General features: G+C 34.4%; 1 protein-coding gene across 1 annotated transcript; it reads right to left on the bottom strand.

Annotated features, from left to right (window-relative positions):
• Positions 1-1,736: 1,736 nt before the first annotated feature.
• LOC100374162 (translation initiation factor IF-2, mitochondrial-like) lies at positions 1,737-12,481 on the bottom strand. Its single transcript, XM_002733320.4, has 14 exons — positions 11,882-12,481; positions 11,626-11,691; positions 11,335-11,443; positions 10,852-11,012; positions 10,321-10,497; positions 8,031-8,080; positions 7,264-7,353; positions 6,683-6,807; positions 6,185-6,389; positions 5,017-5,257; positions 4,341-4,481; positions 3,846-4,010; positions 3,021-3,161; positions 1,737-2,286 (listed from the first exon to the last, which is right to left on the bottom strand). Exons 1-14 carry the CDS (start codon positions 12,306-12,308, stop codon positions 2,117-2,119), a joined length of 2,268 nt encoding a protein of 755 aa, XP_002733366.2. The 5' UTR covers positions 12,309-12,481; the 3' UTR covers positions 1,737-2,116.
• Positions 12,482-12,879: the final 398 nt, after the last annotated feature.

Consider the following 12,879-nt stretch of genomic DNA (forward strand, 5'->3'; position numbering starts at 1 on the left):
TCTATAATTTACTCCATCAGAAATGTCACAACTAATTCGTTGCTAGAGGGCGCTACAGTTTGACTAGATTTTCAATCAGAAAAACATCTCTGCTTGTCCACACTACTTGTGAATATTAATGCAGTAAAATGTGATCATATTACACAAGACCTTTTTAATGCATTTCTATCAAAGTTGTGTTTTCAGCAGAATTCAGAACTCATTATTTGTTAAAAAATAAAATGGCCGCTTCCAAAAAGTGCCAAACATCAAAGCGGGGTAGTCGTCACCCGCACATGTGTCAGATGGCCATAGCTTGTCATTGTTTACAAACAAGCGTCTACCCATGAGCCTTTGCATTTTTAGTGTGTGTTATCGTCGCTTGGAACTCAATTCCCGTGCAGGTGACAACCCTCTCGCTTTCACTTCTACTCCAGTTTTGCTTAAAACAAAATAGAAAGATACAAAAATGAAATCTGAATGGAAATAGATACAAGCATAATTATATGAATGGATTATAAGACTCCTATTAAGGGCTTTGTAACCTAGCCATGCATCTCCCAGAAAATTAACAGTAGCATATGCATACTTTGCCAATCAAAACTAAACTGGTGTAGCACAATTTGGTCGTTTACAACACTGGGATGTTTACATAAATTGACAAGCACATGCATCATTGCAAATACTAGTATTGAATTACTACATTTCCAGCACCTGCCAAATATCTTCAGTTTAACCAAGGTTTCTACTGAAGGTTATGTAACATTTGACTAGTGACCTAAATAGCACTCCATAATGAAAGTCATGGTCACCTGTCAGCCATATTGGATTCAGACAAACATTTCCAGTGCCTGGGCTGTCATTGAGTTATCACATACTGTGAAACCATTTATTTTCACTGACATTTAATTTCACCATTTTGAGCATATTCACCGTTTCAATTTCACAAATGAGTTTTAGTTATTTTACATATTCACATTTTAATTTAATTTAACCGATTTTACTGATCAGCAAAATTAAAAACCAGTGAATAATTAATGTATTTACAGTACATTGCAATATCAGAATTCTGAACATTCATAAATATCAAGGCATTGTGAGCTATTAAATGTTTGACTTCATTGGAATGACAAATATTTACGTCACCCTTATTGTCACGTTTGCATGTTATGGTATGAATATTTACCAGCATATGTGCAAAGCTATTAAGGGAGTAGTAAATCAAATTTACATAATTGAAACTGTAGGTATAAAATGCATTGTAACCAATTATTAATATTAAATGATATATATTTGGCAATATATTCCCATTTTAATCAACTAATGATTATGTTAATTAGTATGCTAATTAGCCACGACCCTGAGACAATTTTCTGAAGACAACACAGCATTGCTTTAGATGGGAAAGAAAACAATGCATTTCTATCATGTTGTCCAATATGTGCATGGTTTTAAACTTGCCATGCTCTTTGGCCATTCAAATGAAAATGTCAAATTTTGAGCTTCCGAAAAAGTAAATATTTACCATGGAGTGATTGATGACGTCAGTTTACTACCAGTAGTTTCAGATACCACGTAATAACAAATGGTAAATTTCCTCATACAAATCAGAAGATTAAACAATAATTAACATACCACTATGAGAGTACTGCTTTATTCAACAATTTTCATACTTTTTTTTTTTATAAAAGTACAATATTTTGTTTATAAATTAAAAATATTTTTATTATAGTCTAATAAATCACCACTATGACATCTTTTATGACATCTCTATTCACAGGTAAATTTATTTCAACAAAAAAGCTCCCAAATTTAACTAGACTTTTTGAAATCGGGTGGTTAATTGTAACAAATATATTAATGAATTATAATATTGAATCCCCCACAGCATCTTATTTGATTCAGAGAAGGATATTTATGCTATAACTGTACTACCATGATGCATTGTAAACAGACACAGTAACACACCCCCCCCCCCCCCACACACACACAGAAAACATCATCATGTAATCTGCCATTAGTGTTCCACTAACTGCCAAATATCAAAGGAGTAAAGCACTTAATGTTTTCACATTTATTTTAAACTGTACCAAGGCATGTGGCTGGAATAAATTCCCCCAAATTAAATCGGCCAATTTTAAAATCCAGGATCCCAGCTAATCTTTTGCGGTATTTGTTTAATTTCGCAACATTGCACAGTATCGCCCGGCTGTAATGTTTCATATTGATCAAAACTGAGTCCGCATTCCATCCCTTTCGTGATGGTGTTCACCTCATCTTTCAAATGGCGCATTGAAGTTAACGAACCTGAAAATAAAAAAAACAGTTGTTGCAATAAATTTATAAAATAAAGTTGTCAATATATAAGTCTTAAAGAATAGTGATGTATACAAAAACATAGCAAACCTATAGAAGCCTTGTCAAAATTTGTTCAATTGGAACACAATGCCTTTTAGATGAGTTTTACCATCATTTATTTACAAAATTTATTTTCAAATTATATTACTGTTATTATATTGAGCACATTCACTTCAATATTATGTAGAAGAACAATAGTATTTATTATTTTCACTCAAGGATGAGACAGTCAATGTTTATGGTTAAAAGTGGTCACATGATCATTTCATAAATATTGATATTAGCCTCTCCCAACATATTTCTTGCCTCTGTCATAATTTTGTGTGTTACTGTCCTCTGATGTCATAGAATCCAAAACACTCAGAGGGTATCAGACGATAAAATGATGAATGACACTTTGTGTTTACTTTGGGCAAACTTTGATTTTAACTCAGAAAGTTTGCGTTTTGGCTCACAGTTTTACCTCGCTTGCTTACTGTCTTGTTCTCTTTTGGGATAATAAAACAATATTTGTTCTTGGCTTCAGGCAATATCAAGAATTATCGTTTACAATTTTTTTGCTCACTCGCTAGCTTTGGTCAATAACAGTCACTTGGGGACAATAATTTTTGATATCAGCCTCAGGCAAGGTCAATAACTGTATACAATTAACTCTAAATGCATTCAACACATTGCATACTAACCAGTTAATATAGTACTATTTCTTCGATTCACTTTATAATATCCATTTTTTAATAAATTTCCCTTAGTAACCCTACAGCCAGCTACTGTCCTTTTTTTCTTCCCATCAGTCACTGTGAACACTTGTAATAAATTGGCTTCACCTGTATGCAAATAAATGTGGGCATGGTTATAATGTGTCAGATGTACACCTGCTTAAAGTTGCAAGATTCCTACACAGTATTATTTACTGATTCGTTTTAAAAATTTCGTGTAACAGTATTGCGAACTCAAAAAATTATGTCCTCGCCCTCATTCTCAAATTATCAATTTTGAAAATTTCTGATGGAAAAAATTATTGATTTTACATAGTGTCTAATCGTTTCGAATATGTTATGTTATTATAAAGTTGTAAGTAAATCAGTCTGCAAATTTATTCACAGGATACTAAATTTCAGATGCTAAAACATGTTGAATCACAGAGTGAATAATCAGCTCTGGGGGAATTGACTCTAGGTGGCATTATTTTTGCTTGCGATAAATGAAAATTTACATGTATATTGTGTTTAGTAAGCTACCATTATAAACAACTAGCAAAATGTCCCTCTGAATGAAATATAAACTTCACTAATGAAGACAACACTATATTAAATGGCAAACAGAAGATGAGAATAATAAGATAATGTTTTGTAATTTTTGTTTTCAATCTTCCACCATCTCCAACACAGATATATCTTCTTTTTGCCCCTCTATATTTAACTTTTGAATTACATGCACCATAACACATCCATGCTGGTGACTATGCAGTGACATTAAATTCCTTACCACCTGGTAGTACGTAAACTCACCAATAACTTCATACTCTTCTTTCAATGGCAACTTAGAGCTGAGATCATCTTTTAAATCGTCTAATAATTTATAAATAACTTTGTGCAATTTAATAGTCACTCCTTCTTTTCTTGCGAGTATCTGAGCTTCCGGGTGAACAGTGACGTTAAAACCATATACGATTCCTAACAGAAGAATGTATATGAACATACATACTTTAATAGTGATTGGAAATTGTTGTATGCAAAAAAATTGTTTTATTTGCACAGCATGACAGAAGGTATAAAAGTATGAGTGTCAAACAGCGATAGAAATTTGGACAATAAACATTGTCAATGTAAGCATTATTACTCAAGAAGATGGTTTTGAATGCATAAATTTATATCACATGCATATGGTTGAGAAGAGAATATGCAAACAAACAACCCCACAATGAAATCAGTAACTTCCTACTTCTAATCGCTTATAGATTTAGACGGTTTAAATTTTCATCCCAGGAGCTCTGCATCACTTACCGTTGAACATTTGCGCCATTTCAATGTCTTTGATGGTTACCATGCCAACACCCCAGTGTGCCAGCTGTAAATCACATAGGTCATGGCAGTTATATGTATGGAACATGTTGAGAAGTGCTTCCATGGAGCCATCTACATCACCTGAATTCCAATAAAGAGACTTTACTAACAGGAGAAATTTCACAAGTTTCAAAATGTTTTATGAATTAACATATGGTCAATTTTGAAATACTGTAGGATACTTTATTTTCACTGAAGGAATGATTCAGTGAAAATGAAATGCAGCGAATATACCTTTTTCCTATATTTTACATTCAACTCATCAGATATCAGTGGAAATAAATTGCATACAAAACACCCAAAAAGTTTTTTCAGTGAAAATTAATTCCAGCTAAAATAAAGTATTTTACAGTAATACTGGTAGTATTGAATCAAATGCCCAACAGGAAAAAAAAAATTAAATGAAATACAAAAAAAAAAAAAAAAATCAACAAAAAAGGTGTAGTCTAAATGTAAGGTTTGAAAAAAGTCGCATAGATAGAGAAAAATAGAGATGCTGGCGACACTTGTATTTATCCAATTAGTTTCAGAATTACAGCTTATAAATTCTGTAATTCTGCTCTGTCAAGTCTTTCGACAACAACATGTTCCACAAACATTATCATTTCATATATACCTTTAAGAATAACATTAAGTACGGGATCATTGCGATCTTTTTGCTCCTCCATTAATTTCTTATTTTTATCGACTTGTAGTCGGTGGTATTCCTTCCAATGTAGTTTACTCCTTTCCATCATTTTCTGTGTATGTGCCGCTTTCTGCTCTTCAGCTTTCAACTGTATAATCTCCTTTTCTTCTGACAATAATTTTTCTTTTTTTTCTACAATTCTCCAATCAGTAACTTCTTTAGCTTTTTTCTACACCAACAGGAAGATGAAAAATTGAAATGCTAACAACTTTACAGAAGTATATGTACAATAAATAACACAGCCAGTTACACAATAGTTGTATATTCCCTCTTGATATTTCCATAATTTTTCCCACCAATATATTCACAGTTGTGTAATATTTTTCATACTTTTACATTTTTTTGGTTAATTTTGTTTCAAATGGACAGAATTCTCCATTGCACATCAGTCCTGATCAAATTGGATTAAAATTCAATAGGCTTCTTTTTAAAATTATTAAAAAATTTTTGCTGTTGCCATTATTAAGTTTTTTTATATATTATAGCTCTGTAAAAAAAAATAAAGTAAAAGAAAAAAATCATAAATAAACAAAACATTACAGAATATATATATTATATAAATTTTAAAAAAATTAGCCTATACCCACATTGGATTTTAAGCAGATTGGTTGTGATAAACATTTTGCAGAGAGCAAAGTTGGAAAAAGTCTTGCAGATTTAGCATGTGAAAAATATCTCTTTCAGGGATTTTTTAAACAATGGAACAGGGGCACAGCGCCCTCACGCCATGGCCATGCACCCCCTTACCCTGGGGAGCAGATCCTCTGGCAACCATAAAATTCTGATTGACCAGGGTTCACATGTGGCCACAGTCTTCAACTGTGACCTGTCTGATAGTAATTTTGGCCCCAAGGAAGCCATAGAACACTCCATTTTAACTTAGAATTATCAAAAACTCCACACCCTGGTAGGGGTAAACCTATCTCCCCGACTTGGTGGCGCCACTGAATTGCAGTGCTCCCTCTTGCTGTTTTTTTCTAGAAAAAACCCTGTCTTTAATGATTCCATTGTAGAATTATTGTTGTGTATAAAATATAAGGCATCTACATATATTCAAGAGTCGCGGTCATCATGCCACAACATTAATTACACCTACCTCAGTTTCTACTTGTAACATTTCTTCGCCAGCCGATGGCAATCCTTTCCAACCAGTTATTTCAACAGGCGTGCTCGGTAGAGCTATTTTTAAAGGTTGTCTATGTTCGTTAAACATTCCTCTGACTTTACACCGTGATGTTCCAGCAACTAAAACACACCCTTTTTTCAGCGTTCCTCGTTGAACTAACACGGTGGCAATCGGGCTGAAAGAATATGATGAAGGATGATGCAATTTTATTCAAAAGCAGACTAATTGACAGTCAACGAGTAATCAGAAAGATAGAATCAAGTCAAGTCAGTCTAGATATGTATACAAAATATTAAAACCAAGACAAATTTCTTCATATTTCAATGCAAATTAAAGTCATTTTGTTTCAATATCCAAGTTATTATGCCGACAACCAAAAGCCTTTACCTATAATATAATAGATAAAGCATGGTTCCATAAAAAATAAAAACAGCTTTATTTGTCAAATATAATCAAATATAAGCTAACCCTTGCCCTTTATCCAATCTTGATTCTAGTATTGTTCCTTCCACAAAGCCCTTTACATCAGCTTTGAGTTCCATCATTTCAGCCTGTGCTGCGATGGCTTCGGTTAAAACGTCAACGTTGGTCCCCTAGTGTAGAGGAACCAAGTAATAATAAAACAATAATGTGATAATATTTTTTATGGACTGGATATGGTTTTTGCGGCCAGAGGTAATGAGGTGAAAGTGCCCAAGCTTTCTAGGGCGCGTAAGCTGTATGACTGAGTGCAGAAAAATTGGTATCCAGTTCATAAAGATTATATCATATACATTATAGGTCTAATTACAATTTTACCAAAAAGTGATCGAAACACACAACCTACTTTTTGTTTTGATCTATGAAAGCCGGGCGCGCTGGGCTAGGCGTGATACAGGAAATTGTTGCCCTGATGTGAGGGCGCACTTCCCATAGCGTTTCAAGGCCGGGTAATACGAGGTATATGATAATACATGTAAAATAAGTGGGTGTAAAAAAAACAAAGAGTTATTCCATTATGCAGAGACATATATCGTTAAGGTTTCACAGCAGCGTTAGATGACACTCACCTGAACTGCTGATATTTCAACTGCTTGGATGTCTCCTCCTAATTCCTCAATATGGACACCATGCGCTAGCAGATCTTTCTTTGTAAAATCCTTAAATAAAAAAGAGAGTCCATATATTCAACAACCAACAATCTATATTAGAGCTTCAAAATAATTTTGTATCCAAATTATTTTCTCGCTAGTCATTCCTATATTTTGTTAAGTATTTTCACAATAATGGCTACCAACCAAAGGTACGGCAGATAAAATAATAAAGGGCATGCAAACTATTGCCTGGTAATGAGATGAAAATCTCATGGAAATCATATGATGTGAACTTGTACATACTACAGGGATATAAAATTCATATTAATGTGCGAAGTCCACTTGCGTGTCATTCAACAACCAATGAACGACCAATTGTGAAATGAAATTCTATTGAAACTCGTTGTTAACCATGAAAAGGTTCAATTGAAATAAATAAGATTATCGAACATACGATTTTACCCAAAATGGCAAAAACATGGAGCATCCTACATACTCTGCTACCACATACAAATATGAAAAGACCTTAGAATAACGACCCAAGACAAATCATAATCATTATTTTCACGGCAGAATTGCTGACTAATATCTAATGTTCGTCTCATGATATTTCATAACTAGTGAAATTTCCAGTGTATGACACCACACCTACAGACCCTTACATTTTATCTACCTTTGGTTACCATTGCACTTAGTTATAAAATGTTAATAAACGATATAGCGTAATGAGTAATTCTACTTACAGGGTCAGCGTCTGATTTATCGATCTTGTTAATGGCAACTATTATTGGAACTGACAATAAAGATGAATTTTTTTTTACTGTGTATATCAATAATTTGACATGGAAATTTGCAGGTTTGGAATCTATGAATACAACATCTATAAAAATACAAACTTGTATGTACCAATATGCCGGTAAATCACAGGTTTAGAATGTGTTGAAAAGTAGATGACAAAACATCCTTTTTATAACATGTAGTCATTTCACCTCCAGAGGGCGTAAACCATGAAGTCAAACACTGATGTTTTGGCGATAACACATTTGTTTGTAATTTGAAACATGGAAAACCTGACATGTAGCAAATATGATACTGTAAAATACTTTATTTTAGCTAGAATTAATTTTTCCTGAAAAGACTTTTTGGGTGTTTTGTATGGAATTTATTTTCACTGTTTTTTGATGAGTTGAATGTAAAATATATTTTATTTTCACTGAATCAAGAAACCAAGTCACTTACTTGTAAGTACAAGCATATAACAAGAATGTTATCATTGAATGTACACTATGGCATCATTGATTGGGGAGGAGAAAAAATCGCCATGAAACGAGGATGTTTGTTGTCTACTAACCAACACTCTAAACCTTTGATGTAGACAGTGCTGCATATACAACCAATCCTCTACTTTCCTTTATAGTCCCCATGTAAAGAAACCCAGTCACCAATAATTATTGTTTATTATTAGTGGTGTATTTCCTGGTTGTATATTTGTACCTTTCATAGAGGAAATCTCCACACATAGACAATTTATTATCATATTATTGAGACACATCAAGCTATGTAGTAATCTATAAAGCAATTAAAAGTCCTAGAACGAAACCTTGATGGGAGCTGTTTACAGCAGATAGACATAAAGTCGTATTGTTGACAAAACTTTGTAAATTTACAGCATTCGCGAGGTATACTGATCAAAATATTGCACCATTAATCAACAAAGTTATTTAAAGGTTGGTGGTCGTCACACCACGCATGTGCGACATTTGTGTTGATAAACATTTATTTTCACACAATCCAGTGTACTTTTCTATTGAAATCACAAGTATGAGTTCTGTCTGTTCTGGGCCCCACTTGCATTAATTACCGTCGGCGACTCCCTTGATACCTTCCAAACACCAAAAAAATACCTAAATAAAGCTTGGTAATCTCACAGTTTGTACTAGTTGGTGTGCGCAACAGTCAAAATTGCCAACTTTGTTTATATGAGACCAATATCTCGCACATGTGTGGAACAATGACTACCCTTTAATGTTTTTCTACAATAAATACCATCATGCATTGCTGTTTGAATTCTAGGAAGTACATAATGTTTGATTTCCATGTTTGCTTGCATGCAGAGAGACCTGGCTATCCATAAAATAACTCAAGGTATGCATTACAGAATAATCCCATCATGCATTGCTACTTGAATTCTAGGAAGTACATAATGTTTGATTTCCATGTTTGCTTGCATGCAGAGAGACCTGACTATCCATAAAATAACTCAAGGTATGCATTACAGAATAATCCCATCATGCATTGCTACTTGAATTCTAGGAAGTACATAATGTTTGATTTCCATGTTTGCTTGCATGCAGAGAGACCTGGCTATCCAGAAAATAACTCAAGGTATGCATTACAGAATGATCCCATCATGCATTGCTACTTGAATTCTAGGAAGTACATAATGTTTGATTTCCATGTTTGCTTGCATGCAGAGAGACCTGGCTATCCAGAAAATAACTCAAGGTATGCATTACAGAATAATCCCATCATGCATTGCTACTTGAATTCTAGGAAGTACATAATGTTTGATTTCCATGTTTGCTTGCATGCAGAGAGACCTGGCTATCCAGAAAATAACTCAAGGTATGCATTACAGAATATTCTTAATGAAAAATGACTCACATCAATCATTTATTTTGTAGTGGAGTCTATTTTCAACTGTCGAACAGAAAATCGATTGGGTGACTTTCATTCCAAAATGAAACTCAACCACATCCGAATCCACGATACTGCTCAGTGATATATGGCTATTGGCAAGACAGATATCTTGCGAATATTATAGAAGTTGCATTTATTAAAGTACACATATTACTAGATATGTCAACTGCTTCAAACAAAAATTTGTCAACAATTCAACTTTTAAAAGGGACTGAGCTCCATTGTTAGGGTCCAGTATAAACCCAACATATGCATTCAATTCGACTTAGTCTAAAATCATAATAGAAAATATCCCAAAACATTAAGAAATGGCAACAAAAATACTTTTCAAACCTTGTGAGTGAGTTGCGTGGTGTATTGACTCGATAGTTTGACCCATGACACCATCATCAGCGGCTACGACTAACACTACAATATCAGTGACGTGTGCACCACGGGCTCTCATCGCTGAAAAAGCTGCATGTCCTGGAGTATCTAAAAATGTTATCACTTCCATGGATGGTAACTTAACTGTTGAAAAAAATGATGACGATACTGACATGAAAACAGCAATGATCGCAGGAAGACTGAATTATTCAACGTATATTACACATTTAGCTATTGGAACAAAAATGTTATTTTTAATCACGCTCAAAGTGACTAAAGTCACACACATGATCAGTAGGTGATGAGTTAAATATTGGAAAAAAAGTTGAACACTGAGGGCACTGTTTCAATTTAACATGGTGGAAAGAACGGCTAAGCATTATTAGTATTAATGCAGATGAGCATGTTGTTATGATCAAACACTATTACTGTGAAACTAAATCAAAGAGGATTGAAATGCAATCATCTGCATCTTTAGTTTAGCTAATTAAATCTCACCTGAAAAAGCACCTATATGCTGTGTTATGCCTCCAGCTTCTCCGGCAGCTACTGATGTCTTTCGCAATGTATCGAGCAGAGACGTTTTACCATGATCTACGTGCCCCATCACGGTCACTACAGCTGGACGGCTCACCATGTCATCCGGATCAGCCGGTGGCCTACATAAAATGTGTTCATGATCAGTGGACATCGGTCCTGAACAAAGCTTGTAATGAATAGTTGGCAAACCATGCGATTCTAACGATGGAGAGTAGGGCAATCAAGCAGATCCGATGGACAATATAAAACAGAGTACATTAAAAATTAAGAGTTTAACAATCCAAACATATCCATATAAATATAAATATTGTGAGTTTCTGACATCATTTCATTCTGGACAACTGACACTTTAATTATTATAATTTGGAAGACAGTTATTCTTTTGCATTTTTGCTAAAATGATAATGTTTCAGTGAAAGCAACTGGAAAATCATAACTAACCGTTTAAATACGTCTTTATTCTTCCTGGGTTTATCTTCCTTTAATTTAGCATACTGGTACAGCATACCTGATTTCTTAATGACATCGATGATCACAGGCTCTTTTAGTACTATGTTTGACAGAAACAGAGAGCAAAAATGCTGTTATCAATAGACACTAATGTTACATCTTGGTTTAATTTAACGTGCAATCACCTTTCCTTTTTATAGTGTTCTCTATGTACTATTGCTGACTCATAAGATACGAGGATGAAAATATACAATAGATTGTGTACTCGAAACTCGATTTTACCTGTATGTGGTTCGAAGTCAAAGTCATCACTATCCTTTCTTATCAACAGAGCTTCATAAACGTGGTCTGAAAAGTAGAAACATTGACAACTGAGCTGTATCAAGTTGAAGAGCTTTAAATAAATTGCAGTCGTATTTGTTCAGTTTTACTGATTTCATTTACCGAGATCATATCTCAATATCTATTTTAGTGGGCTTTGCTATTATGAGATTACAAATGTAACATTTGAGATTACTGAAGTACCGGTAACACTGACCATTATCAACATCCATTGCGGTTGCCAGGTCTTCTATCTTCATTTCCTTTTTGATATTTACAATTTTTTTCCCTTTGCCCTGACCTATTTTACTCGGATCGAGGGTTTTCCTATATTTACGCTGAATGGTATCTCGTTTCTTAGCGCCTTCACGTACGAAGAACGCGCCGTCGTCTGTCTGCACCTCTCGGCCACTGGCGAAGCGCCGACAATGTTCAGATAGCATTGCAGTTGTCCTTGACGTAGTTTTAGGACACTGACAGTATCTTTGAAAAATATTCCTCCCATTTAAGAAATGCATCAACTCTGAATGTTGATTTGATGAACTCGAAGTAGTAAATAACATACACGATTGTCTAAGCAAGTCAACTCGTAATAAAGTTCGTCTGCAGCCGTTGACACGGAGTGAATGATAAATCGGCAACATTTTGATGACAGATCACCAACAACACGAAATTATATCTTTCCGACCACAGGGAATCAATAATGGAGTACAATCCAGACACTAGCTGTAAATAATTCGGGTTAAACGAGACAAATACATACACAAATCTAGGAACGCACGGCGTGTGATGGGCGCCGCCATCTTGGTTTTCAGAAGTTATGAACCGTGCCTCTTGGTGGCGCTCAATCAAATCAAATTGCCGGTTGTCAATAAAACGATGGTTGATAATAACGTCCAGGTACTGGTGTCTTTGATAAAAAAAATGAGCTGAAATAAGAGCTTTTACATAGCTCCACGATAAAACTAATGACAGTAATCTGCCCGAATTCTTGAAGCTACAAGTCTTTCAATTCTTACAATAATGACACCCCTATAAAATCACGTCATTTTAGGATTATTTTACATTCGCGCCGAAAATCCTGTTCTGATAAAACCAAACATTTAATTTGTTCTTTTTAGGAAAAAAATAAACTCCTAACTCGTACCACAGATTATACAGTATATGTCTAACCCCAATGCATGTGCATTTCAAAATTAGTATACCTTACTGGCA

Source organism: Saccoglossus kowalevskii, chromosome 2 (genome assembly GCF_978046115.1).
Source record: "Saccoglossus kowalevskii chromosome 2, keSacKowa6.1, whole genome shotgun sequence".
NCBI lineage: Eukaryota > Metazoa > Hemichordata > Enteropneusta > Harrimaniidae > Saccoglossus > Saccoglossus kowalevskii.

Coding starts and splice junctions, on each gene's coding strand:
- LOC100374162 (XM_002733320.4), bottom strand. CDS start 12,308: ATGTTGCCGATTTATCATTCACTCCGTGTCAACGGCTGCAGACGAACT. Junction 11,013..11,334: donor AATAAAGACGTATTTAAACG/GTTAGTTATGAT, acceptor CATTTTATGTAG/GCCACCGGCTGATCCGGATG. Junction 4,011..4,340: donor AATGGCGCAAATGTTCAACG/GTAAGTGATGCA, acceptor TTCTTCTGTTAG/GAATCGTATATGGTTTTAAC.